At 42.4% G+C, this 27,996-nt stretch overlaps 8 protein-coding genes across 8 annotated transcripts; 2 read left to right on the top strand and 6 right to left on the bottom strand.

Moving 5' to 3' along the window:
- Positions 1 to 54: 54 nt before the first annotated feature.
- Positions 55 to 832, bottom strand: N7537_002615 (nucleoside deaminase; the record flags this gene model as incomplete). Its single annotated transcript, XM_056893673.1, has 5 exons — positions 55 to 137; positions 194 to 291; positions 344 to 552; positions 600 to 704; positions 758 to 832. The coding sequence occupies 5 exons, from the start codon at positions 830 to 832 to the stop codon at positions 55 to 57; spliced, it is 570 nt and encodes a 189-aa protein (XP_056758668.1).
- Positions 833 to 1,470: 638 nt separating this feature from the next.
- Positions 1,471 to 10,344, top strand: atrA (protein kinase MEC1; the record flags this gene model as incomplete). Its single annotated transcript, XM_056893672.1, has 25 exons — positions 1,471 to 2,050; positions 2,106 to 2,770; positions 2,826 to 3,124; positions 3,181 to 3,579; positions 3,638 to 3,790; positions 3,851 to 3,947; positions 4,029 to 4,508; positions 4,563 to 4,808; positions 4,859 to 6,088; positions 6,155 to 6,695; positions 6,755 to 7,223; positions 7,276 to 7,579; positions 7,628 to 7,725; positions 7,777 to 7,869; positions 7,924 to 8,085; positions 8,153 to 8,252; positions 8,302 to 8,496; positions 8,545 to 8,836; positions 8,887 to 9,084; positions 9,135 to 9,259; positions 9,317 to 9,405; positions 9,461 to 9,583; positions 9,684 to 9,856; positions 9,913 to 10,031; positions 10,093 to 10,344. The coding sequence occupies 25 exons, from the start codon at positions 1,471 to 1,473 to the stop codon at positions 10,282 to 10,284; spliced, it is 7,422 nt and encodes a 2,473-aa protein (XP_056758667.1). The 3' UTR covers positions 10,285 to 10,344.
- A 160-nt stretch (positions 10,345 to 10,504) lies between these two features.
- N7537_002613 (ATPase AAA-type core) lies at positions 10,505 to 10,990 on the bottom strand (the record flags this gene model as incomplete). Its single annotated transcript, XM_056893671.1, has 1 exon — positions 10,505 to 10,990. One exon carries the CDS (start codon positions 10,988 to 10,990, stop codon positions 10,505 to 10,507), a length of 486 nt encoding a protein of 161 aa, XP_056758666.1.
- Positions 10,991 to 11,249: 259 nt separating this feature from the next.
- Positions 11,250 to 11,630, bottom strand: N7537_002612 (ATPase AAA-type core; the record flags this gene model as incomplete). Its single annotated transcript, XM_056893670.1, has 2 exons — positions 11,250 to 11,259; positions 11,359 to 11,630. The coding sequence occupies 2 exons, from the start codon at positions 11,628 to 11,630 to the stop codon at positions 11,250 to 11,252; spliced, it is 282 nt and encodes a 93-aa protein (XP_056758665.1).
- Positions 11,631 to 11,977: 347 nt separating this feature from the next.
- Positions 11,978 to 14,295, bottom strand: N7537_002611 (putative AAA family ATPase; the record flags this gene model as incomplete). The annotated part of the gene is made up of 2 exons (XM_056893669.1): positions 11,978 to 12,694; positions 12,763 to 14,295. The coding sequence occupies 2 exons, from the start codon at positions 14,293 to 14,295 to the stop codon at positions 11,978 to 11,980; spliced, it is 2,250 nt and encodes a 749-aa protein (XP_056758664.1).
- Positions 14,296 to 15,011: 716 nt separating this feature from the next.
- srgA (Rab family GTPase srgA) lies at positions 15,012 to 15,783 on the bottom strand (the record flags this gene model as incomplete). Its single annotated transcript, XM_056893668.1, has 3 exons — positions 15,012 to 15,334; positions 15,413 to 15,680; positions 15,754 to 15,783. The coding sequence occupies 3 exons, from the start codon at positions 15,781 to 15,783 to the stop codon at positions 15,012 to 15,014; spliced, it is 621 nt and encodes a 206-aa protein (XP_056758663.1).
- Positions 15,784 to 16,387: 604 nt separating this feature from the next.
- N7537_002609 (NCA2 family protein) lies at positions 16,388 to 18,500 on the bottom strand (the record flags this gene model as incomplete). Its single annotated transcript, XM_056893667.1, has 4 exons — positions 16,388 to 16,625; positions 16,696 to 16,821; positions 16,896 to 18,419; positions 18,484 to 18,500. The coding sequence occupies 4 exons, from the start codon at positions 18,498 to 18,500 to the stop codon at positions 16,388 to 16,390; spliced, it is 1,905 nt and encodes a 634-aa protein (XP_056758662.1).
- A 480-nt stretch (positions 18,501 to 18,980) lies between these two features.
- N7537_002608 (sterol desaturase family protein) lies at positions 18,981 to 20,418 on the top strand (the record flags this gene model as incomplete). Its single annotated transcript, XM_056893666.1, has 5 exons — positions 18,981 to 19,034; positions 19,346 to 19,362; positions 19,415 to 19,655; positions 19,709 to 19,794; positions 19,860 to 20,418. The coding sequence occupies 5 exons, from the start codon at positions 18,981 to 18,983 to the stop codon at positions 20,416 to 20,418; spliced, it is 957 nt and encodes a 318-aa protein (XP_056758661.1).
- Positions 20,419 to 27,996: the final 7,578 nt, after the last annotated feature.

Here is a 27,996-nt window from a genome sequence, read left to right as displayed (position 1 = left end):
GGTATCACGTAGTAAAATGATGTTTGGAGATGTCCCGAATCCGAATCTTGCGGCCTACCAGGTTGGTGGCACTTCTTCATTGCCGTCTTCGAATCTGGTGTTCAACTCTCGATTCTTCTTCGGTCTAGGGTTAGGAGCTGGCATGTAATCAGCAGGTAGTCGAGATTGAGGTTTGTGCGTCCCAGCTCCTTACCTTTTTCGTTCTCTTGTATATAGAAACGACGGAGCAACATGATTGCTTCTTTCTCGAACAGCCCACCGTAGACAGGGTATGATGGGTCAATTGAGGAGCTGTACCGGATTAGCCTTACACGACCAAGAGTGTTCCTTGGGGTGCACTGACTCGGAGTGTAATGAAAGAACACCTCCGGTGCCTCCAAATCGATCATTGGCGCACCCGAAGTACACACTACGGATGCGGTACTGCTTCAGCGCAGAAGCACACATCACGCAGGGTTCAACCGTGACGTAAAGATCGGTAGATTGCAGTGCTGGCCGAGGGTAGCTTTGGAGCATCTCTGCAATCGCTATAAACTCAGCATGTCTCGTTCCCTAGAGAACGTTAGCGGTTTCTACGCACTGAGACCTTGAGCACCGACATTCATAGATCTGTTTGTGTCGTTCATGCCAGACCCCACAATTTGATCGTTGTGCACTAGAACACAACCGACGGGGGTTTCGCCTGACTGAAGAGCCTTTTCGCCCTGAGTATTTGAATGAGCTTGTTTCGACCCCGGGGCTTCAAGGAGTTTCATACCATCAACAAGGCTTGTTTCATGAAGTGCCCATGTCTCGAATCCTCTGCCACAACGGAGTCACCCTTGAACTCCATAGCTAATTCGAAATTTCTCTTCTTTGTATATGTTAGACCAGTACGAGTTGACTCCAGTAACTGGCGATATATCTCATGGTTATGAGGAAGTGAAGGAGTCAGAGGGTAAAGAGCAGTGGCACCCGAGATTTCAAGGTAAGGTTGACCAAGTCTGGGCCACAGGTCCAAGGTCCATGATACAATGGAGATTCACTTGAGTCTGTTAGGTTACATATGTAATATAAGTATCTATATGGATGTTGAAGTCTCCTAATTTAGTTTTCTTTTTTTTTCCTTTTTTTTTCTTTTTTTCCTATTTGTTACATCTATGAATATGATAATGTTCTGTAGCCAGTTCTGAATTCAAGTCACCGTATATGCTAGAAGACCCATTTAACCAACCTCATAATAGATATAAGGCCAATTCCTATATATGGAGAAAACTACAACCCGGAATTCAGTGATCATAAGCTCTGAGATTATTGCAGAATATGTGCAGATGATGGTGGATACTTTATGCCTCAGGTGTCAATCGACATATCAACTCCGCGTATCTGCGCACTGCAAACACCCACACAAACACAACCCAGCCTCGGAAACTTGGTTAAACACGAGGAACTGAAATTTCAAACCTGGTGCTATGAACATGTGTGTCCCATATGGCAACCGAGGGAGAGAATGAACGGGCCACCGCGCCTGGGAACGCCTGGAGAGCTGAACCGGCCTCGTCGATCCTTGCTTCGCGTTTCGTACCGCATCTTGCAACCCAGGGAAATGAATCACACCTAACTCGGGAAACGTTTGCACAGCTTCGCCAGGAACTCCTTAGTGAAATACAAAGTCAACTACGCGTTGACGAAGACGTCACTGATGTCAACAAACTCATATGCATTGTCTTAAAGGCCGGCCTAGAGATTAGCCCAAACGGCAGCACACCAGAGCAAGATCTGGAAGGGCAAGTCCTAGACTGCTTAGACATCATTCAGGCCAGCATTGAAAAGGCCCCACAAGCTTTGTGGGAAGCCTCTGACCCTCTCATCCTGGGCGAGGACATACATGCTCCTCTATTCGCATGGCTAATCCTACGATTGATCCGACTCGCCACCACCTGGACATCTGAAACCATTCGAGAAAAGATCCAACTTCTTTGCACGAGCCTAGCTTACTCTCAGTTCAAGCAAGCCCGTTCATTGCCTGCAAGCTATGCGGTTGCTGCATTTCTGCGTGCTTGCACGTCAGGTCCGTTTTTGGCCCCCGATGATGTAGAACCCTGGGCTAAATTAACATTCGCTAGATATTTTGTGCTCTCTTGAAACATTCCAACGTAGCAATTCCTGGGATACACGCCTTAGAGGGTTGTCGATACCTGCCGCAAATGGATCGCTTATCGAGGACACCCAAAACCTAGGTCTCTCCCCTGGATTATTCAAGAGCAACACCGCCCTCGCAGGCTTTGCGCAGACTGTCTCCTTAGCCTGTCGATTGCTTGATTCGTTCAATCCGAAGGGCGAAATGCAATCCCGCGCAAAACATCATGATTTCATCCTCCGCCAAAACTTCTCGTGGGTATTGAATGGTTTCCATCGCCTTAGACGGGTCATTATCGAGTGGCTGCAAATAAAAGGAGCACAACTCACCTCGGAAGATGCAACCGTGGCCCTGCAATATCTGACATATTTGCAACGATGCTGCGTACTAGAATCGACTTTGGCGGGACTGCTCTCGAACATGAGCCTAACTTCTACTTGGTCGCAATGCCTGTGTGGCTTTTTGAGCCTCGAGAATATAGGGAAGTTGCCTTCTGTTCAGGTCATTCTAAGTCGCTTCTTGTGTGATTTGACAGAAACCGCCAAATTCTCTCAGCCTCTGGTACAGGAATTAAGGGAAACTCTGCTTCCAGTGTTGACAGAAGTCAAAGACAGCAATTCCCGCTTCCAGTCCCTTGAGTCGTGTCTCTGGGTAAGCTTTCCCTCGTATCCAGCACAGGTGAGTTACCGAGCTAATACCAGATCAGAGTCCTATTCAGACCTTGCATGCCCTGCTTCTAGATACAGCACTGCCGTTGGGAGTGTGCCCACCCAAAGGCTTACCTGGGGATATTTACGAGGAGTCAGACACAGCATTTCAGAGATCCGGGGTTTTACACCAAGCGGAGCCGAATGAATATGCTCGGGCATCGAAGCGGCTGTGTCTTCCAGGTTTACCAACAGGTTCTACCAATGATGGCCTGTTTCATTTGCTCGTGGGTAATATATCAACGATTCTTCAATCTGACTGTGGCAAAACGATGGCAGATCTGTGCACCTCCATCCAGTGAGTGGACAACGGATACCTCTTAAGGCGTGAAATGCTGATTTATCCGTGTAAAGAACATCCTACGGGGAACTGTCCGAATCTAAAAAAACCGAGTTATTGGACATACTAGGCAAAATTTGCTGTGCAACGGCAGAGAAGCTTTTGAGAAAGCCCTCGGATGTCATAAAACGAGAGACACTCTTTTGTCAAACATGCGATACAGATCGGTATCAGAATGATCGTGCAGGAAACGAGGAGCATCCCGGATTTGAGGAGATATGGTCACTATTCAATTTCATCCTACCCAGGCTTACACGTACGCCTGGTCCTCGGATATCTGCAATGGTCGCACTCAGAAGAATTTTGATGCATGCTCCAAACTCCAATCAAATGCATATTCCAAACTCTGCCTCCGGAGAGTTCTGTCTTCACTCGCTCCGGAGCTCAATTAGAGAATTGCGTGTTGCAACTGGGTGCGTTCCATAGTCCTTCAAAGGCACACTGGCGCTGGATACTGACACCATTATATAGACATTCCGTAGTAGCTTTTGTGCGCTCAAATATACCAACAGATATCCGTCGGGCCAATTTCGTTGTTGTGCTCGAGTGGCTCAAAAATCTTTCCGGAAAAGATGATATGCCGTTACAGGAAGCTTGCATCATAACACTCTGTGGGCTGGCAACGTGCGTTCCTTCCTACTCCCCCGAATCTCGTTACCTCAGCTCACAATTTGTTGTATATAGCGTCTCGGAAGATGAAGAGAAGAACATCATTCTTCTTCGGCTCTTAGAGTACCTTGGTCATCCAAACCCCTACGTTTGCGCCGTAGCTTACAACGAGGTGAGTACCCCTGTGACTCTACTTTCGATTACTTTGCTCTTCATTTCAACAGATAGGATGACAACTTATCTCTGAATTTAGCTTTCCAAACTTGCCCAACAGTTTTCCTTGACACCTGCTGGTCTCTTTCGGCCTTACTGGAGGACCCTTTCGGTGACTGTGGTCAAGAACCTCCAATCTCGCCCGTATATGGCTGAACAGCTATGTGATTTGCTTGGCATGAAAGTCGATGGTTTCCTACGGTTGACAGAGGTCCATATCTTGCCCTACCTGGTTTTGACACGAAAACGGGACATCATCTGCAGAATTGGGGCTAGTCGCAATGAAGGCGAGTCTGCTTTTGATGTTTGCTCGGAGAAGAATAACCTGGCTGCAATCCTTGCTTTCCTTCTATCTCAGCAATCAGACAACCCGGAAGCTATGATCATGTCTCTTCTAGCAGATATAGACCCTGCATTCAAGGGTCGATCTTTGGCAGAGTTGGTGAGGATTGAACCGATTCTCATTGCTTGTGACTTGCTGAAGTGCCTTGGTGATGCGGGCGAGCAAAAAAAAGAGAGGGTATGTTTTTGCATCTTTCCACCCTTTCTGCACCGCTAATGAGAATCCCTTTAGTTCAATCAAGCCCTCCATCGATTAGCCACGTTCGTTCCGCGAAAGTCTGCGAATGGAAGTTCATCGAAGAAAGCGGATCTAAGCCACTTTATCGAGGAGCACGTTCTCGGTATTATCACACAATTCGCAAATTCCATTAACGACTTCCAAGTGAGACAAACGTTGGCAGAGAAAAGAAGAAACATTAAAGCCATTGAAGAAATGATCAATATCGCCCAGGGTCATGTTAGCAGTGCATTGCCTCAAGTATGTGTACAGCCTTGGGAATCAGTCAATTTCAGTTACTAACATTGCAGGTTTGTGCATGTCTTCGATCCGCACTGGAGATCGAAGAACTGTGTGATTATGCATTCTCTGCGTGGAAGACATTGATCAGTTCTCTTAGCGAAGAGGACCTTGAGCCAATAATTGATCAAACGCTAGCGATTGTGATCAGATATTGGGATAACATGACTGACGAGAGTAGGAACCGCGCATGTCAACTCATCCATCATATCTTGACTAATCACTCGAGTCTTGTGCGAGATACTTTCAACACGATGCCTTCTCTTGCATCCATTCCAGAGATGGCTGCTTTTGATGCCAAAATCAATGACATGAGAGCCCAAATGGACGTCCGAAGCCAGTTCCTGGCGTTAATTCGTCGTTGCCAGAGTGAAAATGCCACCGTTGTTGAACAAGCTCTAATGGAGTTGGCCCCTTTTCTGTCAGCGAATGAGGAGTTTCTCCATGACTCTGTTCTGAGTGAACAGCCAGACCCTGTGATTGCTCAGCTAACTAGGTCATTGTTGGACTGTTGTGTTAAGTTCAGTGCCACTTCAGACAGCATCACTTTATTGTCGGCTCGATGTCTAGGGCTTGTCGGTTGTCTCGATCCAAACCGAGTTGAAACAATCAAAGAGAAGAAGGATATACTTGTCTTGTCCAACTTTGACAGAATGGAAGAGACAGTCGCATTCATTCTTTTCTTCCTCCAGAATGTTTTAGTTGATGCATTCTTGTCTGCTTCCAATACTAGGGCTCAGGGTTTCCTAGCATGGGCCATGCAAGGTCTGCTCAAATTTTGCAGACTGAATGCGGTATTGACCCAACGCTCTCGCGATTTGCAAGGCGATGAGAAGTATCAACGTTGGATGGAGCTTCCGGAAAGTGTGCGCAACACTCTTACGCCATTTCTTACATCTACCTATACGGTCACTGTTGTGACGAATCATCCTGAGGTCAACTATCCGCTCTTTTCTCCTAAATTGACTCACAGTGAGTGGCTTCGAACACTGGTGCAAGATCTTCTACAGACTGGGAATGGAGACAACGCAAAAATGGTCTTCTCAATATCGAGTCGTGTTGTGAAGGGTCAAGACATTTCCATCTCTTCGTTCCTTTTACCATTCGCAGTCCTGAACCGTATCGTTGGGGGGACTGAAAAAGAACAACAAAATATTCAACACGAATTGATAAGCGTTCTCTCACATCCTATTCCGGAGACAAACAACAATGCTCGCGAGACAGTCATTAGCAGTAGCCAGGTGAGAATCCCCGTGGGATTGAAGTCGCTTTCCTGGTACTGACGATGACCCTTTCTTCCACGATAGAGCGTTTTTGAAGTGCTAGACTACCTGTCTAGATGGCTGCAAGGAAAGAAAAAGCATCTCAATGGCCTCAGTCACCATTCCAACCAAACGAGTCGTTCTCATAAAGATCAAAGTCGCGACGCGCTCATTGATAAATACTCATCGCAGATCAAGTCTGTCGAAAATCTTTTATCTTCAATACCACCCGAGATCATCTCTAAGCGAGCTGTTGAATGTAGATCATTCTCCAAAGCACTCTTCCATTGGGAACAGTACATCCGAAAATCCAAGGTCCACGGAGAGTCACAAGAGAGATCCAGCCTCGAACCTCTATACCAAAGGTTACAAGACATCTATAGCCAGATTGACGAACCTGATGGGATTGAAGGTATTTCAAGCCACTTGTCCGCACTAGACATTGACCAGCAGATCCTTGAGCACCGGAAAGCTGGGAGATGGGCCACGGCGCAGAGTTGGTACGAGCTACAGCTCGAGAAGGAACCTGACAACGTCGATGCGCAATGGAATCTTGTGACCTGTCTCAAAGAGTCTGGCCAACAAGGTAAGATCAAACATGAAACAGTCTTTCCATGCTCTATCTTCTTGCTTACCCTTATCTAGATGCTATTCTCACTCGTTTCGAGGTTCTTAAAGAAAATGAGTCAGCCGCTTCACGGTTCTTGCCCTTTGCGGTTGAAGCTACGTGGATAATGAGTAGATGGGACAAGCTAGAGGGTTATCTTGACCTTTGTGCCAAACAAGGAACTGAAGAGTTCAACGTTGGGATAGGCTCAGCCCTTGATGCTCTTCGTCAAAAGCAAGACGAGTCATTTACTAACAAAATCAACGAGCTCAGGCTCAATGTTGCCCGCTCACTAACCACAAATTCGGTGGCATCACTACAAGCATGTCATGATGACATGCTCCGCTTACATGCTTTGTCCGAGGTTGAATCCATTGCCAAAGCACAATCAGGTCAATCGCGCCCGGGCTTGCTGGGTGCCCTAGACCGACGGTTGGATGTTCTGGGTGGCTACCTTTCCGATAAACAATACCTATTGGGACTGAGGCGAGCCACAATGGAGCTAACGTGAGTTCACGGTCCACAAAACATGAAACAGATATCTAAGAGGACGATACAGGGGCGAGTTTGCAGATTCTGATATATCCGCGGCATGGCTCACTAGTGCTCGCCTTTCAAGGAAAGGCAATTTCAGCAGCCAAGCGTATCACTCGATGCTTAACGCAGCACGGTTGAAGGACAGATCTGCTTCTATAGAACACGCGCGGCTCCTCTGGAAAGATGGGCACCATCGAAAGGCCATTCAGACTCTAGAGGGTGCCATTTCTGCCAACGAAGTAACCCCGAGTACATCTTCGGTCGAAATTGAAGCCATGTCGTTTCTCTCAGACCGTGGGCAGCATCAAAATGAGTCTACTGCTCTCGTAAGTTGCGCAATACAGTTCACATGGGCTACAATACTAACCGTCTAGGCTCATCTGATGCTGGCCAAATGGACGGACAGGGCTGGTCAGACCCACTCCCAGGCCATTGTCCAGAGATACCGAGAGGCCATCAAGCTGTATCCAAAGTAAGTTGGACAACTACCACTCTGACGCTGTCAGTTCTAATGGGCAAATAGGTGGGAAAGGGCACATTATTACCTGGGGAAGCATTACAATAAAATTTTGGAGTCTGAGAAGGCCAAGCCTATGGGAAAGGAGGCTCAGATATAGTCGGTTGATCCAACTTCCCATTTTCCTACTTGAGACTGACCAATATCACATAGCTTGAGTGGAGAAGCCACAAAACTTGTGATTGACAATTATCTTCGCTCGCTGACATATGGGACCAAATATGTCTTCCAGACTCTACCCAAGCTTCTGACCCTCTGGCTTGAACATGCCTCGATTGTTGAACAGCCCATCGATCCGAAGAGGGGCGATAACGAGTAAGAAAGAGCCTACTGGTGTGGCCACTGGTAAACGTTTGCTAATGATCGATTCCCCACACACTAGGGAATTTCAAAAGCATACACAAGCGCAACGGAAGAAGAGCCTCGATGAGATGCATGCGCAACTGAAGAAATTCATCGACAAACGCTTGCAAGCGGCTCTGGTGGGTTTAAGAGATGTGTTTTTCCCGAATGGCTAACTAACAGTTGCAGTTGTTCACAATCCTTCCCCAAGTGGTTGCCAGGATCTGTCACCCTAATATCACAGTTTATGATCTGTTAACGCGGATTGTAGCCAAGGCGGTTCACAACTTCCCACAGCAAGGTCTCTGGACAGTCCTTGCCGTTGTCAAATCGTCCAACAAGGAGCGAGCTAAAAGGGGATATAATTGCCTACAGAAGATCATAGTAAGTATCGTCCGTCTGAAACAGAGTACCAGAGACTAAAATTTCCAGGACTATGGTAACAAGTCAAAGGGGGAATCCTCAACGGCGTCTGAGATCCGTCGCATGATCACTCAAGGTACAAAGTTCTCGGAAGAACTACTCCAACTCTGCCTTGCTCCGGTGGAGGAAAAGTCATCTCGAGTTCAACTCGGCCGCAATCTAGGGTTTAATCATAAAGTTGCGCCATGTCGATTAGTGGTGCCTTTCCAAGCAATGTTGATTCCAAGTCTTCCTGCCAGTCAGAACATCGAATACATCAAAGGCTTCAGGGCCTTCCCTCGGGATCCAACAACCATCGAGGGTACGATTATCAACTTCCTATTCCCTCAGAGACAAGCTAACCCAAATTAGCTGTTTTGGACGAAGCACAGATTTTGAACTCGCTTCAAAAGCCACGGAAAATTAGCCTGCGAGGATCTGACGGGAAGATCTATAATGCGCTTTGCAAGCCCAAAGACGATTTGCGTAAGGATCAACGTCTCATGGAATTCAACAACATGATCAACCGGTTCCTAAAGAGAGATGTTGAATCAAGCAAGCGGCGCATGTGTCAGTAATTTGATGAACTTTTGGCTATTCCAAAGGCTGACCCAGAACAGATATCAAAACGTACGCCGTGACACCTCTCAACGAGGAATGTGGTCTTATTGAATGGGTTGATAACCTCCGCACACTGAGAGAGATCGTCATCAAGTTGCTGCGCGAAAGAGGCATTTCACCAAACGTGGGTACACCACCTCTAGCACAATCCCCAGCGCTGTGTTATTAACGTGTGCAATAGTACAACGAGATCAGGCATAATCTGAACGAAATTTGCGCTGATCGATCATTCGCCAAGTTGCCCTTATTCACCACTCACATTCTGGCCAAGTAAATCTTCCGTGTTAATATCACCCGTGAGTCTACTATACTGACAAATTTGCAGGCTCCCGCCGGTTCTTCATGAATGGTTCATCGAGATGTTTCCTGAAACAGAAGCATGGTTTACAGCGAGACTGAGGTATACACGGTCTTCTGCTGTGATGTCAATGGTGGGATATGTTCTTGGGTATGTTCTCTCACCGTTCAATGTTTTGAGGGCTCTCGATCTGCTCTCGCCTGATACCCTAAGTTCCATCACGTTAACCAGTTTTCTTTTCTATACAAAGTTTGGGCGATCGACATGGCGAAAACCTTTCATTTGAAGAAGGAACAGGCGGTCTCTTACATGTTGATTTCAACTGTCTCTTTGACAAGGGTCAAACGTTTGAGAAGCCCGAGGTGGTACCATTCCGATTGACCCATAACATGATCGATGCCTTTGGGGCCTACGGGTACAATGGTTAGTCGGAAGACATCCTCAATTTTTACCCTCACGCTAATCTCCAAGCTACATAGGTCCCTTCAGAAGGACTTGTGAAATTACGCTCAGCCTACTGCGACAAAACGAGGATGCCTTGATGACTGTACTCGAGACGTTTTTACATGATCCAACAACCGATTTCATTGGGAAGAGAGTGAGTACATCTCAACTGCAGTATCCAACAAGCCACCTCCTAACAAGTCTCTTTACCCCAGCGTCGCACCCATGTGAATGTCCCAGACACACCGGCTGGCGTTTTGGAAGATGTTCGAAACAAACTCCGTGGCTTCATGTCCAAGCAGCCTATCGCACTTTCGGTGGATGGTCAGGTGGATGAATTGATCATACAAGCAACGGATAAGAAGAAACTGGCGTCAATGTACATCGGATGGTGTTCGTTCTTCTGATTTCTTTTCTTTTGGTCATACATTCTATTCAAGTGCATGAGAAATTGTAGTTCTTCCATCCTTGTTATCTTTATTCTTGCTGCTGTTTCATATACTACCTAATAACTAGGTCTATCCTACTTCTCAACAACTGAGTATATGTACTATCTAGGAAGGAGGTTGCAAAATATTCGTGATCCTTACATTAAAAGTAGTAGAACTTGCTGATCGTTCTGTAGAACTAGCTATTTTGGATGTCTTGCGAGATAAATTCAGTTGCCCGCACCGAAGACCACGCACAATCCATTGCCAGGGCTGAACAAATACACAACAGGACACGAGACCGCAAAAATTCTCGGTGTTTAGTTTCGATTGTGGCCTCGGTTACGGTTTGGACTGCGACTTCGACTGCTGTAACCATAGCTGCTGTAACTTGGGCTCCGGCGTCGGTGATGTCGCGAGTCTGTGCGAGGGCTACCTCTGCGCGGTGGTGGTGAGCGAGATCGAGAGTATGAACGAGAGCGAACAGGAGATCGTGATCTTGATGAGGTCTGGGGACGATAAATGTCATGGCGTTCTGTAAGTCGACCTCCTCCGTGTCGTCTGGGAGGAGATAACGGGCCTGCATATGGTCCTCGACCGTATCTAGGGCGACCACCATTCCCTCGAATTGAGGCAGGGGGTGGCGAGCGCGAGAATTTGCGGCGAGGAAGAACGATTGAGACATTTAGGATGGCCCCGTCAAGCTGAGCCTCATGCATGTGGGCAATGGCTGCCTCTGCGTCAGCGGGGTCGTAGTAAAGGATATACGCAGTCCCCCTATTTGTCATGACTGTAATGGTGTTAGGAGACAGATAAATCTCGAAGCGCGAGTCAAAATCGAGTCTTACAAGCTTTGTTGATTGGAAGATCGAGGTACTCGATCTCTCCAAATCCCCCGAAGATCTCTCGGATGTGACTTTCTGTGACATTTTTGGTCAATTTTTCTACCACGATCTGTTGAGAGAAGAAGTGAAAGTCAGCTCCGAGTTCGTAGATATGGTGGCTACCACTAGCAGTATGGCTATAGCACAGCAGGAATAGACTGGCACTTACCTTAGAACTTCTTGGAGGGCTAGGGTTGGGAGTAAGTGAGCGGCTTTCGCTCCGGCTATTGTAACGGCGACCACCTCGACTGCGACTGCGAGATCGGGTTCTGCCACGAGAAGGGGATCGGGATCGAGTTTTTGAACGATAGCGATCGCGTCGTCCTTGTGATGGACTCCGGGTAAGGCTTCGGGATGGGCTTTCGCTTCGGGGTTTCGAACGGTGTAAAGAACGCGACCGTGCTCGGTCCTGTTCCGGTGAACGTAGAGGTGATTGTCCATGAGGTGATCTCGAGGACATGTTGAAGATTCAGCGCACGGTGCGCCAGATGGATCTCAGGGCTTCAAGTGGTAGAAATTGGATATGTAGAATAAGCAATCCCAGAGAAGGAAGAATTGAAATAGAAAAATTAAGAAGAGAAAGAAAGAGAAGACTCGGAATACTACGCCAAGAGAGAGAGAGAGAGAGAGAGAGGGAGAGAGAGGGAAGGGTTATTATGCATTTTGGTACTAACCTAATTCGGTAATCACCTAGGGACACTTTATACGCACTTCAACTGACTTCAAATCACTTCGAGAACCTATAACTTTTATTATACAGCAAAACCTACATATGTAGGTATTTACTTCTAGCCCTCTCTCCATCTCTCATACTCTTGGATGACAGTATCCGTGATTTGCCGCCGCACTTGTCCTAGTGCATATTCAAAGTGCTTCCACTGCACATCTTGCTCCTGTTGTGTTTCCTCCTCCTCATCAAGTGCTGCATCTCCCGCAGTTTCACAGATGCTCACAATCTCGGCACCAGAATATCCCTCAGTCAGAGATGCCAGATTATCCATGTCGACGTCTGGGTTCACCACAGACTTATTGGCCCAGATGCGTAGGATTTCCCTGCGGGCCTCAAAGTCCGGAGGGCCAATGTAAAGAATATTGTCCAATCTTCCGGGTCGCATCAATGCAGGGTCTAAGACATCGGGCTTGTTTGTTGCGGCAATGACCAAGACATTTCGGAGCTCCTCGATACCGTCCATTTCATTTAGCAAAGTCGTAAGAACATTGACTCCTCCCGAACTACTGCTGCGTCGAGCAGCAATGGCATCAATTTCATCGAAGAAAATGATACTTGGTCGTGCTGCCCGGGCCTTTCTGAAGATCTCTCTCAATGATCGCTCAGACTCTCCAACATACATGCTGAGAATCTCTGCGCCCTTGACTGCCAGGAAGTTCAAACCTGCCTCTGTGGCTAAGGCTTTGACTGTCAGTGTCTTGGAACAACCCGGCGGCCCGTAAAGTAAAACACCTTTTTTACTATTCACGTTAAGTCTGCGCATCCGTTGGGGATACTAGGGGGTTGGAAAGAAAATTAGTCTTCAAGGCAAGGGCTCTCTGGGATTCGAAATACAGATCTTACCTTCAAGGGTCGCTCAACGGCTTGTTGGAGGCGTTTTTTGATATCATGCTGTCCACCGATGTCTGACCATCTCACCTTTGGCGTTTCTAAGAATACTTCCCGCATGGCCGTGGGACGAATTTCCTGCAGGGAAAGCAGAATATCAGTTTCTTGTATCTCCAATGAGATGGTCAATTCATCATCGATGGAACCTCCATGGTGCCAGCTATACGGGTCGACCGGGGTGGCCGATATGGCTGTGGAATTTTGGTCCAACAGTTGTCGTTGTCGGGCTTTGCGACAGATCAATTGCAGAAGAGCGAAAAGGTCAGCTCCAACATATCCGTGCGTCTTTTCTGCTAATAGCTCTACTAGCTCGTCGGTCAAACCGGCAGATACTGGCCCACGAATGGCATGTAGTATTTCAGCTCGGTCCTGAGCGGTAGGGACTTGGATCTCAATTTCTGTGCCAAGTCGATGGGGCGTTCTGAGCGCGTCATCGACTTGATTGGGGTGTCTTGTCGCGGCCACCACGAGGATCGATGTATTTCGGATAGCATCTAGATTCTCGCAAAGAACAGATGCAAGGGACTGAGATTCAATCGAGGTTCGCTTGGGGGCAATAAATTCCAACTGGTCGATAATGATCACACTGGGGTTAGAGCGAGCCGCCTCCTGGAAGATATTGCGTAGCTTAAGCTCGCCCTCATTCATACTTCTCCCCAAAGTTGACATGCTAACTCTGAAGGTTTGCTTCCAGCCAGCCTTCTCGATCTGTTCTAGAAGACTTGTTTTGCCAGTCCCCTTTGGTCCATAAAGTAAAATTCCTCGACTGTTCTCGTAGAATGATGGCATTGCGGGTTTCCGTGGATCAATGTTAAAATCAGACAAGCTTTCATTGATGTCGTCAATCTGGCGGGAGAGGCCTCCAAGGCCAGTGGATTGCACCTCTATACCTGAAGACTTTTCTTCTTTTCGCTCTGTGACTGGGCCAAGGGAAACCTTTGAGACCTCTGTGAATTGAAAAAGGGTATGACTAGAGCGAGGGTTCTGTGAATGAATATTAACCACTCGGAAACTCCTGGGTTGGGCCTTGAGCTCCAGCTCAAAGGTCAATCCCGTCGTCAAACACCCGCATCGGAGAAGCTTTTCCTCTAGCGCCCATTCCCAGTGCGATCTGTCACTTTCTGAAATTGAGCCATGTTTGGCAATTTTCTCAGGATCTGAACAGTCCTCCAATGTCACCACATCGATGTCTTCTAGGGGGCCTTCAGCCCTGGTGATAGAAACTTTCTCTCCGATCTTGATATCATAGCATTCCTGCATCGTCCTTGATATTTGCATGACTGTGCTCTGGATGTTCTCTGAAGCGTACCATGCTATGGCAGTCTGTGGAGGTCCATCGCCTTGTCTCAGTGTGCAGATACTCTCTGTTTGAAGCCTCAGAGCAGCTAGCGAGGAGGAAGACAGATAGACACGAAATGCATCTTTGAAGTCCTTCCGTGCCTGCTGCTTTGACAGTGGGCGAGCAGTGAAACTGCGAGGGTCAGACATGATATGAAAAAGGACCTTGACGTGTTTGCAAGAAAGTTGATATTTTCAGAAATCCTGTCTTTTTTTTCTTTTTCTGTCGGATATGTTCGAAGCTTGAGATCATAGATGAAGATTTTACTGCATGAGACCTCTCAACACTGAAAGTCGTAAAGAATATCGAATATCCTGTCCGAATATTTTCCAGAGTTTTTGGTGGGGGAGGGGCAACTCCCGGGGGGACGGTGAAATTGAACAGGATTGTCCCGGATTGTGTTCAAACAAGACTAGAAGATTTGGTCTATTGAGTAGAAGAGAAAAGGGAAAGAAACTATTAAGAAGATTATACCAAAGGTGTAAAAAAAAAAATTGAGAGAGACGAGAAGAGAAAAGAGAAAGATTAAAGAAAAGTGGGTCAGCCGGATATCACTACATTGTACGGAATACAGGTATACCTACAATGAGAGAATCAGACATCAGGTATAAAAAAACGGTATAGACACTACGTCAAGGTATCATAGGATATGGACAAATTTGTATGATACTCGAATGTCCATAGGCGCCAACTGTTTGGGCATAAAACTTGGACTTTCAGATCTTGGCACATGATAATGTAGCGAGCAAAACAAAAACAAGATACGGAAAAGAAGAAAAAGTGGGGGAAATAAGAAACAGGCGGTAGCTTAAACACGGCGACAAGGGAGATCATGGGCAAAAGACAAAGGGCAGTGATACAACAACTAACAACACTTGCCCCCAGAGTTGCCATTCGGACCGGAACCTTGCTGGTCTATATTCACACCCTGAGAACCAGATTGTTCAGTCTTGGAAGTGTCCATCCCTTTCTTGATATCCGATGCAAGGCTGTAAAATGCCTTCTCAATGTTGATGTTGTTCTTGGCCGAAACCTCGAGGAAGGGAATACCGAGTTCATCAGCGAGTTGCTGGCCTTGTTCGGTAGAAACTGCCCTTTTTTCTTCCCAGTCACACTTATTTCCAATGAGGATCTTGTGTACACCTTCACTGGCATGTTGCTCGACGTTTGAAAACCAGGTCCGAATGTCTAAAAGAAGGGGGAAAAAAAAAGAAAAAAAAGTCAGACACATCCAGCTAATTAGGAGAGGGGTAAAAGAAGTCCTACTTTGGAATGATCGTTCATCTGTCACGTCGTAGACCAGCAGAATACCCATGGCACCTCGGTAGTATGCAGTCGTGATAGTGCGAAAGCGCTCCTGACCTGCAGTGTCCCAGATTTGCAACTTCACCCTCTTGCCGTCCAACTCGATCGTACGAATTTTGAAGTCAATCCCGATTGTAGTGATGAATGATGGTGTAAAGGAGTCTTCGCTGAATCGCAACAGACAACATGATTTACCCACGCCCGAGTCCCCGATCAACAACAGTTTAATCTATGAGAAAGTTAACACTGTCAGGGCTTTGTGGGGGAAAGTCGTTAGGTTTTGAACGGCCATGGATACTAACCAGGAAATCATAATTCCGTGTTCCAGCCATTATGGATTATGGCGATATTTGGATAGAAGTTAAGCGCGGAAGCTAGTAGCACCGTGGAAGATGGATAGGAGACCGAGGTGATCCGGAGGGTCGTCAAATCGGGTGACAAGGGGTATTGCTTTTTGTTTTTTGAATGAAGTGGAGAGGTAGATGCTGCTGCAGGATGAATCGGAGCAATCAGGTAGTTTAGGTTGATGGTTTTCCCAACGCCGAGGACTTATCAGGAGCTCTGTCAAATGCTGGAACCGATCCGCCCAAGCTGATAAAAAGGCAGTAATATGAAGGGATGGTAGACTTTAAGCAGAGATCCACAATCAAGCATACATGAGCTAAAGATTTTGGAGTTTTTTATGGGAAAGGAGGTAGAACGATGCACCACCTACGGAGTGGAGGTGATGACGGTACGGTAAGGAGGATCTCGGTATGTTATGTAAGCAACGTCAAGATAACACCCAGTTAACTAACTACCAACTAGTTAACTACCTCCAGGGCTAGACCTAGATTGATATTGACAAATGATTTGCGTATATGTCTGTTATATTTAATATATGCTGACACGTAGTATATCAGGTATTCCCTATGAAATACCTACTGCTATCAACTCCTATTGAAAATACGCCCATCTCATCCTTTCGATCACGCGAAGTTGCTTGTCCACTCCATTCTGAACATTCAAGAGATCTTGGATGTCTTCGCGGAATTCTTCGTACTGCATACTTCCAGAAATTATCTTCATGTGTTGAAGAAGAGCCTCTGCCTCACAGACCAATTGCCCAGAGTCCTTGTAAGCGACAGTCCCATTGGATAAAACCGCAGAAGAAGTCAAAATGCGGGCCACATTCCTGCATGTAAAGTATCAGAATTGGCCTTATGAAGAGTTGTACACCAGTTTTAGAGCATCGAGAATCATACCGCAATCCACGTCTCAGTTCATGTCGCTGCTTGCCTTTTCGCATTCCTCGTCGGCTGCCGAGAAGACCACCTAGCCACCTCATGGTTGCAAAGGAAACCAAGATCCCAGGAGTTAACCCAACAAATCTAAATGATATTGATAGTTAGAAAAGAAAAAGAAAAAAGGTGGGGGGGACGGGGCGGAAGGAGAGCTGATATACCCAAATACAAGCTCCTGGCTCTTCAGCAAAGCATCGATACCACTGATGGCAATTTCCACGTCGACTTTCGTCTTTTGGATCTGGATCAAAAGGGCACGGATGAGATCGCCTCTAACGGTTCCAACGAATGGTGACCGCAGGTCCCTTTCATATGCTTTTAAAACGGGAGTCAAATCACCCTCCTTGACAGAATTAACGATGGTGGTGGTATCCGCCACCACACCCTGGTGAAGATCCGGGCGATCGTGGACAAAGTCCACTACCATTCTCTCTAGACTCGCCCGATCAGCCAGCAGGCTGCTCTTGCTCATTATCGCAATCTCGCTTTTTTCGTCATGTCTGATTGTCCCAATGAGTTTTCGGATTGGCTGCACAACCCAATTACCCCAGAAATCGATAGTGGTGGAGCCGATATCGACAATCGACTGGATAATTTCCTCTTGTCGGTTGGCCAAAAATCTCATTGATGCACTTCCTGAAAGGAGAGCGACTGAGACCGGTAACCAATAGCGAACTATGCATGAAGGGCGCCCGTGGCGACGAATAAATAATGACATTGAAGTAGTATGGTCCGGTAACTTCTTTCGAAGAAGATGCACAAGTCGCTCGATTAAGTCCAAAGGTCTATGCACGAGATTCCCCCCTTGTGTGCGGGTCCCAATGTTGTCAATATCCCTCTCCAGAGTGGCGAAGACCCCCTGTTCCAATTCGTGAGTGCTAGGCTCAAGTGCTATATGATGAAAAATAGCTTCGATTAGAACCACTGCTCTGTGAACAGCATCGCACCATTGGGAGTTGATAGTCCCGGGGCTTAAATTCGTGGAGTCATTCGCTTCGAAAAGATGCCACCCCTCCATCAGAAGGCCAAGGCTGCTGGTATGGAGGTCTTTCATTTTCAGGAGCAAGTCTCGTCTCTGTCGCATTTCTGCCCGGGATGATCTAACTGGGGATAGAAAGTGGGCGTGTATGGAGTGTCCTCCGAGTCTCCAAGCACTTTGGCGGGCAATCTGGTAAAATTGGGACCACCTGGCAGTGATGGATGGGGCTGCTTGACGGGTTTGAGCGACATATGCATCCTTCGTCCACCGGCAGAATTGCGCTGGAGATTTCTGAACTGTATACACACTACTATACCAAATAGACCCTAGCATCTCACCCCAGTAATAGGTCTCATCGTGAAGTTGAAGTGTTTGATCCAGAAGGGTGTTCATGATCAGTCCCGATGCCTGAATGGCAGCCTTTGCGGCCACTATCCATACATGATCCGAGAGTTGTGCACTATTTCCTCCACGGAGAGTGGTCTGGACTTGGAGGCGAGAGAAAGTACCCGAAAGTAAATCTGCCAATCGACTGGGAGGTAGAAGGGGTTGGGTCTTGGAAGTCACCGAAATGGAGTTGATGAGATCTTGCAATTGGCCAATTGACTCAAGAGATTCATTGGATAAATCTGTAGCCTCTAGTCTCTGTGGGCTTGAGATCTGTTGCTGAAGGCGATCAAGCTGAGTGTTGACACCATAAACAGTTCTGTAAAGAAAACAACAATTTGAGTATAATCTTCTTGTTTTTCCAGGAATTGTGTCACACTCACTCTCGTATGACAGACATCCCCAGGATCTTCCAATTGGTATGAGGTACAACTACCCTCAAAGGCCGACCATAGCACCTAGAAAGGTATGGGATGGGATAGTGTAAGGGAATAACAGTTGAAGGATTAAGGTTGATGTCGTCATGCATGCAAAAGGGAAAACAGTGCAAACAGTGCAAACAGTGCAAACAGTGCAACCTATCAACGAAATGGATAAAAAAAATGGATACAAACTTAACTTATACCATTTGTGCAAACTGTGCAAACTGTACTTGAGCCTACACGGTAGAGAAGATACTGAGTCACGGGGTCATAAGATTACAAAGTACTTTTACTCTATGTTGTAGTTAGTTATTTACTTTATTGACTTTATTTACTTTATTTACTTTATTCCTACTTTCTCCCAAAAAAAGAAAGAAAAAAGAAAGAAAAAAAAAGAAAAGATCATAAGATGTATATAGTAGTAAATGGGGGTCTGGATTTTCACTGGAGTCCCCCCGATGTTTTCAACCAAACAAAAAGCAGTGAAATCCGCATTACCTGATTTTATGCAGGTGGGGTGATCTCGGATGGGGATCGGCTTGCCAGTGGCCTTACCCCCTACGTTCAGGGGGAAAAAAAAAAAAAAGGTTGACCTCGCCACGTCGGGATTGGACTGTCCTTGAATCTTGAATCTTATCCCTTTTTCCCTTTATAAAACCTTTGATAGAATCAACTTCTGGCTCTAGCTTGGGTTTCACACCGTTTTATCTTTCTTTCTTTCCTTCCTTCTTTCTTCTTTCTTCATTTTTCTTTCCTTTCTTCTTTCTTCTCTCTTCTTTCCGACCTTCCTTGTATCTGCTTCTCCTTCTCTTAACTCTTTGAGAGAACAACCTTGGCAATGTATGGTGATCATGTCCTTTGCCTGTCATAGTTATCTAACATCTGATAATAGGAATTCAACGGTCTTGTCCTCAGGGACATACTGGGGCCAATTCGAGGAGATTGGCAAATACAATGCCGAGCTGAATGTGGCCGAGAGGTTGTGGGCAGCCTGGTATGCTTGGATGCAAAACGATGTCCTGGCCACTGGAATCATGTCATTCGCCATGCATGAACTGGTCTACTTCGGTCGCTCACTGCCTTGGATTTTCATTGACACATTGGGAATGTTCAACCGGTACAAGATTCAGGGTGTAAGTAGACCCCCACCATTCAATTCATCTGGGTCGTCTCTAATACTACGCAGAACAAGATCCCATCGCTACGGGAACAATGGGATTGCGCCAAGTTCGTGCTCCTGAGTCATTTCACCGTCGAACTCCCCCAGATCTGGTAAGACATGAGAATCTGGTTCTTAAGTTGTGCAATTTTCGAGGGTCTAACATTGCACATATTAGGCTCTTCCACCCCTTGGCACAATTCTGTGGACTCTCAACTTCGATCCCATTCCCAACCCTTTGGACCATGGCATATCAGATTGCGATCTTCTTTGTGATGGAGGATACCTGGCATTACTTCTCCCACCGTGCTCTTCATTGGGGTCCCCTCTACAAGGCCATTCACAAAATCCACCACCAGTACTCCGCCCCTTTTGGCTTGGCTGCTGAATATGCGTCACCGATTGAAGTGATGATCCTGGGCTTCGGAACTATCGGGTGCCCGATTGTTTGGTGTGCCATGACAGGTGAACTCCACATTCTTACCATGTACATCTGGATCGTCTTGCGCTTGTTCCAGGCCATCGATGCCCACAGTGGTTATGAATTCCCGTGGAGCCTTCACCATTTCCTTCCCTTCTGGGCTGGTGCCGACCACCACGATCTCCACCATGAGAAGTTCATCGGCAACTATTCCAGCAGCTTCCGGTGGTGGGATTACGTCCTTGACACCGAGTACAACCCAGATGCGCTGAAGCGCCGAAGGGAAAACAAGGCCAAGGTTTCGAAGGCCCAGTAAGCAGTTTGCATGTTTACCTTTCTTCGTTCACGTTATGCCTGCCTCTTCAAATCCCTATTCGGCTATTTCTCTAGGGTGTTCGGTCCTAGATATCGTCCAGTGAGCGTGTAGTTTCTCATGATACTTACTGTCTTCGGGATAGTAAAGTGATAATGTATTTAATATTTCAATATGCCTTGTGATAGAATGAGCCATTTTAGATTTTCAATAGAACCACTACAATAACACATTTCGATTGCCTAACGGTAGTTAACCGAGGTGACGTCCTCATATCATCATGGTATAAGATGTTGAGAATTTACGCATTTCAATCACAGCATAGCTGCCTTGCAGGTTTCGCTAGTAGGGCCCTCTGGGACGGACTTGAGAAGCACATTATGATAATTTAATATAACGTAGTGATAACCGAAGTATTATGTGGCAATACTTATCGAATATACTAGAAAATAGTGGCATAAAGCAATCGAAACTGTGGATTGGAGCCCTAGAAGCTATATTATATGCTTCTAGAGGATTATAGGGGTGAAGATAGGATGTGTTCATACTACCCCACTATATAGCCCTATACCACCGAGTGGCCCACCCCACCTAGACTACGACATCGCCCGTCTATGGGCACCTAGGAGGTGCCTATCGCCCGTCCACGGTGGGCGGTAGGCTATTTGGATTTTCGAGTGCCCGTCTATAACGCCTAAGGCCCACGGGTATGCCTATCCCGGGCATACCTACTATACCTACTATTATATAAAGTTACCTAAAATAGACGTATAACTCGCTAACTTTATATAATAAATAACTATTATTTATACCTATTTTGCCAACTCTATATAAAATCGCGGTTTTAATCTATAATATCTATAAATTTTACTAAAATATCTAAGTATATAAGAAACTAATATATATATAATACAACTTAGAATAAATTTTTGATCGAAATATATTATATTATATAGTATTTTTATTAACTTATTAAATTATACTATAATAGTTTAAAGATATATATTTAAGTTAGTAGTATGTACCTACTATTTTCTATAAGTAAAATACTACTTATAGATTCTACTTTATCTCTCGCTCTAGTATATTTCTTATAGGTAGATCGAAAGTAAATTAGTATAATGTTACGGACCTATCCGTCACCAATCAGCGGTGACCCACCAGGCACACAGATGGGCTATCAAGAGCCAACCAGCAGGCCTATCAATAGATTGCGTGCTGCTTACCGAGTAAGAGTATAATCCGCCCTAAGCCGGACTAAAGTTTGGTATATATATACCTCGATATATTAGCAATATAATATACCCGATTAGGCGATTGAACTATTACGTAACCGTGACTATCTACTAATACTAAGAAGGAGTAGATAGTTACTGTGACTCTAGTAGATATACTCTAGGGAGTATATCTTAGGGGAGTAGGAAACGAAGGATATATAAGGACACTCCCTTATATACTTAGTTTAGTTCTTCGTCTTTAATTATATATTATTACTTATATTTACCTTTTAGATTACTATAACTCTTTACTTAATTATAACCTAATAATACTTACGAGTAGACCTATACCCCGGTATAGATCTACTCGGCGCTCTACCTAGTATCGGTTCTTTAATCGCCTAAAAGGACTTAGGCTATAATAAGGCCCTACGCGGTATTAGCTTAGTTAAGGCCGGATTATTAACGTTAGACTATTCGAGGAGTATTAAGGTAAGTATACTGTTATAGACCTGTCCGTCACCAATCAGTGGTGACCCACTAGGCATACCAATGGGCCATCGAGAGCCAACCAGGATACCTATCAGCAGATCACGTACAAGCTCACTAAGCAAGAGCATAATCCGCCCTAAGCGGATCTACCCCGTAGAGGATTTCCGATATATAGGTTGCTCTATATACTAGACAACCGCTACTTAGTATCACGTGATTATATAGGTAGTAGAAGAGTAGTAAGTAGATTAGTAGAATCCGCTAAGGCGATTCTACTATTCTACTATCTACTATTCTATATAGGAAGAACTTAGGGATATATAAGGATACTTATTTATATATCTAGTTTAGTTCTTCGTCTTTAATTATATATTATTACTTATATTTACCTTTTAGATTACTATAACTCTTTACTTAATTATAACTTAATAATACTTACAAGTAGACTAATACCCCGGTATAGATCTACTCGGCGCTCTACCTAGTATTAGTTCCTTAATCGCTTAAAAGGACTTAGGCTACTATAAGGCCCTACGCGGTATTAGCTTAGTTAAGACCCAATTATTAACGTTAGACTATTCGAGGAGTATTAAGGTAAGTATATCCTAAACCTATCTAACCTAACTATAACTAGTTAGCTAGTATATAATATATTAAAGACCGTCTCGAATTAAGTTTCGAGTTATAATAAGATAATATAGTTAATAAATCGACTACCGGTAGTAGTACTTCTATACGAAGTAACGCGCCTAGCCCTTAGTAGATAGCTAAGATAATCTAGTAACTATAGGAGTAAATCTTAACCCTAGAGAACTAACGTCCGGTCTTTATAGTTAAGATTCCGTAACCTAAGTTCTTTAATAGAATACGATCTAAGCTTTAATCGTTCCTTACTTAACTAGATATAAACTAATAGGTTAACCGATCTAAGCTATCTATAGAAGCCGATAAGGTTATTTATATATCGACCTTCCTCCGAGGACTAGCCTTTAATTAGTTCGAACTATTCCTATATAAGTTTTAAGAGGAAACCGACTAAGAAGTCTAGAGCGACTTTATCTAAGAAGTATTTAATAGCTACGATAAGTTTAAGGAACGAATTAAACTTACGTTTAGTAATATCGACGCGAAATAAATAGCTAAACGACGCCTTCGACGCTTACGATAGACTACCTTAGTTAGTATATATACTACTAAGTTTTAATAAATTATCTTATACTTAAGTTAGGATAAGGACTACTTCGTTTTAGTCTTTAAAAATAGACTAAAGGAATATATTAAGGACGAACTAGTACGCGATAATCGACTAGATACGCTAGATAAGATTATTAGTATTATAGTTAAAATCGATAATCGAATCTATAATCGCGAGATATAATATCGCGAAATAAGATAGTAGAGGATAGGTAGATAATAACTATCTATTTAGTATCGCTAGAATAATAGGTAATCTAGATAGTCTACGCCCCGACCGACGAGATATATAGACCTATATAGCCTAATACTAATAGACCTCGATATAATATAGGAAGAATAAAATAAGTATTAATAGAAGAACCTTTACTTTATCTATAGGAAACTAGGATACTACGCGAGGGAATATAAATAGAAGAAACTATATAAGAAACGGTAATATATATAGGCGATATATAAAGTACTATAAGCGACCTAAGAGGAGAAAGCTACTACTAATATAGATATTAGCGCTAAAGGAATAAGCGCTAATTAGGAATACTAGGAGGAAACGTACCCTAATAAGTAATAGGGCGACCTAGGAGGGTAGGTCGGGACCCTTATTAATAGCCTTAGATAGAAAAGGCGAGTCGCTATAGACCTAAGAGACAAACTTTTAGAAGATCTTATAGCTAAGTATAAAGGCCTAAGCCTAGAAGAGATAATAGGGGGCAACCTATATATTAAAGGGTTAGCTAAACGAGCTAGAACTCGATTATCTAGAAATCGATTAAGATATAGTAGAAAGTTAAGGGTAGATATAGTATATACCCTAGATACTAATCTAGGACCTAATAGGACTTATAGCTAGAGAGGACCTTAGTTAGTAGTTATAAGACCTACTAGGACTAAAGACTATAGTTATAGGAATAGAAAGGTCCTAGGACCCTAAATATCTTATAACTAACGATATAGGGGCTATAGAGATATAGAACCCGATCCCTAGAGCTAATAGTAATCTAGGAACGCTAGATACACTTCCTAAAATAGATTAAACTATCCTAGAGATACCGATAGAAAGCCCTACGAACTATTACGATAATAAAGAAGCTAAAGAGCTTATAAGATATCTAGAAGGAAAGATATAGCCTAGTAGACTAGACTAGTACCTTATTAACGTAATTAAGGAAGGCGACGACCTAGTAGGATACCCTTACAAAAATTCTACTTATACGTATAGAGGATATACGCGATACCTAGGATATAGTAAGATAGCTAGTATTATATATTATAATAAAACGTATACTATTTATAGGTTAGTAAAGTTAGATTATAGTATCGAACTAAAACTACTATAATAGATAAAGAAGCTATAATAGACGAAAGAATACTAGGGAATTTAGTATAATAGACGCTAGATATACGATTATAAAGATCGACTAATAATATATCTAGTAGTAATACTATTAGGAATATATATTAAACTATATATAAACCTACTAATAGGAATAGTATAGACTTTTATCGACTCGGGAGCTACTAATAACTTTATAAACCTAAGGTTTAAAGACGATCGATAAGTTATAACTAAACCCCTATTATATATAATACTAGTCGCGAGACTTAATAGAGAAGTACTTTTAGAAGGAGTTAGCGAAGAAACTATTATATTATCTATATCTATCTATAGATACCTAGAATTAATACGGTTTAATATCTTAGAGATAGAAGACTACGATATTATTCTAGGTATTCTATAGCTTAGGAAGTATAACCTAAATATCGATTAGTAATTAGGACGAATTACCTTTAATAGGTATAAGTATATATAAGAATATAATAAGTACGAGATATATCGATAGAAGTCTACCTAACGAAACGAGTATAGTAAATAGTCCTAAAGTAAGAGGACTAGAGTATTAGTTATAGGCGTCGCCCTAGATATTATAGAATAATTACTAGATATATCTAACTAAGAATTAATAGACTATATAATAATTAAATATAAGAAGCTATATATAACTAACGACGTACCTAGGATTCTAAAGGAATACTAGGAGTTTATAGATATTTTTATAATACCGGCTAATAGAGTATTACCGAAATATAGATCCTTTAATTATAAGATTAATATTATAGAAGGTACTAAACTAACTTTTATACCTATCTATTAGTTATTATAAAAGGAGTCCGATATACTTAAGGAATATATCTAGAAGAACCTATAAAAAGGATATATCCGAGTCTTAAAGTTAGCGGCTAGATATCCTATTATCTTCGTACTAAAGTCTTCGACTATATATAGATTACCGATATCTAAATTCGATTACTATTAAAGATAGATACCTACTACCTTTAATTAATAAGATATAAGATAGGATTAGATATACTAAGTACTTTTCGAAGTATAATATTACTAATACCTACTATTATATTAGGATTAAGCTAGGCTATAAATAGAAAATAGTATTTAGAACTAAGTTCGGATATTATAAATATAAGATTATATCTTTCGGCCTTACTAATATACTAGTAATATTCTAACGCTTTATTTTTAAGGCGATTAAGGAATATTTAGATATCTTCGTTATTATATATCTAGATAATATTTTAGTCTTCTTAGAAATACTTAAAGATTATATTAAATATAATAGACTTATATTATAGAAGCTAAGAAAAGTAGAAGTTACTCTTAAGCTAAAAAAATACGAATTTTATATTTAGAAAACGACTTTCCTTAGATACTATATTACCCCTAAAGGACTAGGGATAGAAGAAGATAAGATTAAAAGTATTATAAAATAGCCGATACCTAAAAATATAAAGAAAATATAATAATTTCTTAGTTTAGCTAATTATTACTAAAAGATTATCGATAGATACGCTAGAATCGTATTAAGACTCTACTATCTTACTAAGAAAGATTAGAAATTTATATAGGATAAGATAATAGATAAATCGTTCTAAGACCTTAAAAAACTCTTTAATAAAAGAATAATTATAGCTACGTTTAGCTATAACCGACTAATTATTATAGAAACCGATATATTAGACTACGCTCTAGAAGTAAAACTAATATAACCGGGAACTAATAGTAAGTACCGACTAGTTATATTTTAGTTAAGAAAAATAGTTCTAGTAGAACTTAACTATAATATATACGATAAGGAACTATTAGCTATAATATATACGATAAGGAACTATTAGCTATAGTATTAGCGTTCTAAGTCTAGAGAGTATATCTAGAAGGAGTAAGATATATAGTAATAGTTAAAACCGATTATAAGAATCTTATATTCTTTACTATAATAAAGAAGTTAACGAGACGATAAACGTAATAGGCCGAAACCCTTATATAATACGATTTTAAAATCGAATACTATAAAGGGATAGAGAACGGATAAGCCGACGTTTTAAATAGATAATTAGATTACGAATTAGGAACTAAGATAGCGGACCCTACTATATTAAGATAAAACTCTAATAGTACTATTTTATATAATAAATAGTTACTAGCTATAATAATAGAAGTTAAGGATAATAACTTCTTATAGAAAATTAAGGACGTATTAGAGGAAGATATAATTAACTAACTTATTAAGAAGGGTAGAAAACTTACTAAGGACGATTAAGGATTACTCTATATATATAGATTAATATATATTCTAAGTAAGCTAAGAGAAGAGATTATACGTCGATACTACGACGATATCTTATATAGATATATAGGAGTAGAAAAAACTATCGAATATATTATATAAAATTATTATTTTCTAAATATATAGCGAAAGATTCGATTCTATATCTATATTTACGATATATACTAAAAAAATAAACCTATACGATACGTACCTTATAGAGAATTATAGTTATCTAAGATACTAATCTAACTATAGGAATAGATTATAATAGACTTTATTATAAAGCTACTAATCTTAGATAGATACAATATAATTATAGTTATAGTCGATAGGCTTACTAAATACGCCTATATAATTCCGATTATAGAAACTATCGATACTAATTAAATAGCGAATATTATATTTCGATATATAGTCGCGAACTATAGGATACCGAGTAAGATTATATCGGATAAAGATAAGCTATTTATATCGAATATATAGAAGTCTTTTATAGACTAGATAGGTATTAAGCTTAGACTCTCTACTATATACTACCTATAAACTAATAATTAGATAGAAAGAGTAAATTAGATAGTAAAATAGTACCTACGATACTATATAAATTACTAGTAAGATAACTAGGTAGGACTACTACTAATAGTATAGCTAGTATATAATAATATAGCGTACTCTACGACTAATAAAATACTATTCTTTATAAATTATAGATATAATCTAATAGTATTTAGAGAACTAATTAATAAAATAGCTATAGTAGAATTAGCGAGACTAAAGGCTAGCGGACTAAGAAAGTTATATATATAATTAGCTAGAGATATTAATTTTATTAATCTATATATAAAGAAATATTATAATAACTACTATAGAGAGGGATCTAATCTTAAGAAGGGAGAAAAGGTTTACTTATTATAACGTAATATTAAAACTAAGCGACCTAGTAATAAATTAGACTACCTACGACTAAGACTATTTAAAATTAAAGAAAAATTAGGACTAGTAAATTATCGCTTAAAGCTACCTAAAAGTATATAAAAACTCTATATAGTATTTTATAT

Source organism: Penicillium hordei (genome assembly GCF_028827395.1).
Source record: "Penicillium hordei strain IBT 12815 chromosome Unknown utg000001l_segment0_segment0, whole genome shotgun sequence".
Classification (NCBI taxonomy): Eukaryota; Fungi; Ascomycota; class Eurotiomycetes; order Eurotiales; family Aspergillaceae; genus Penicillium; species Penicillium hordei.
This window is presented reverse-complemented; position numbering and strand designations above follow the sequence as displayed.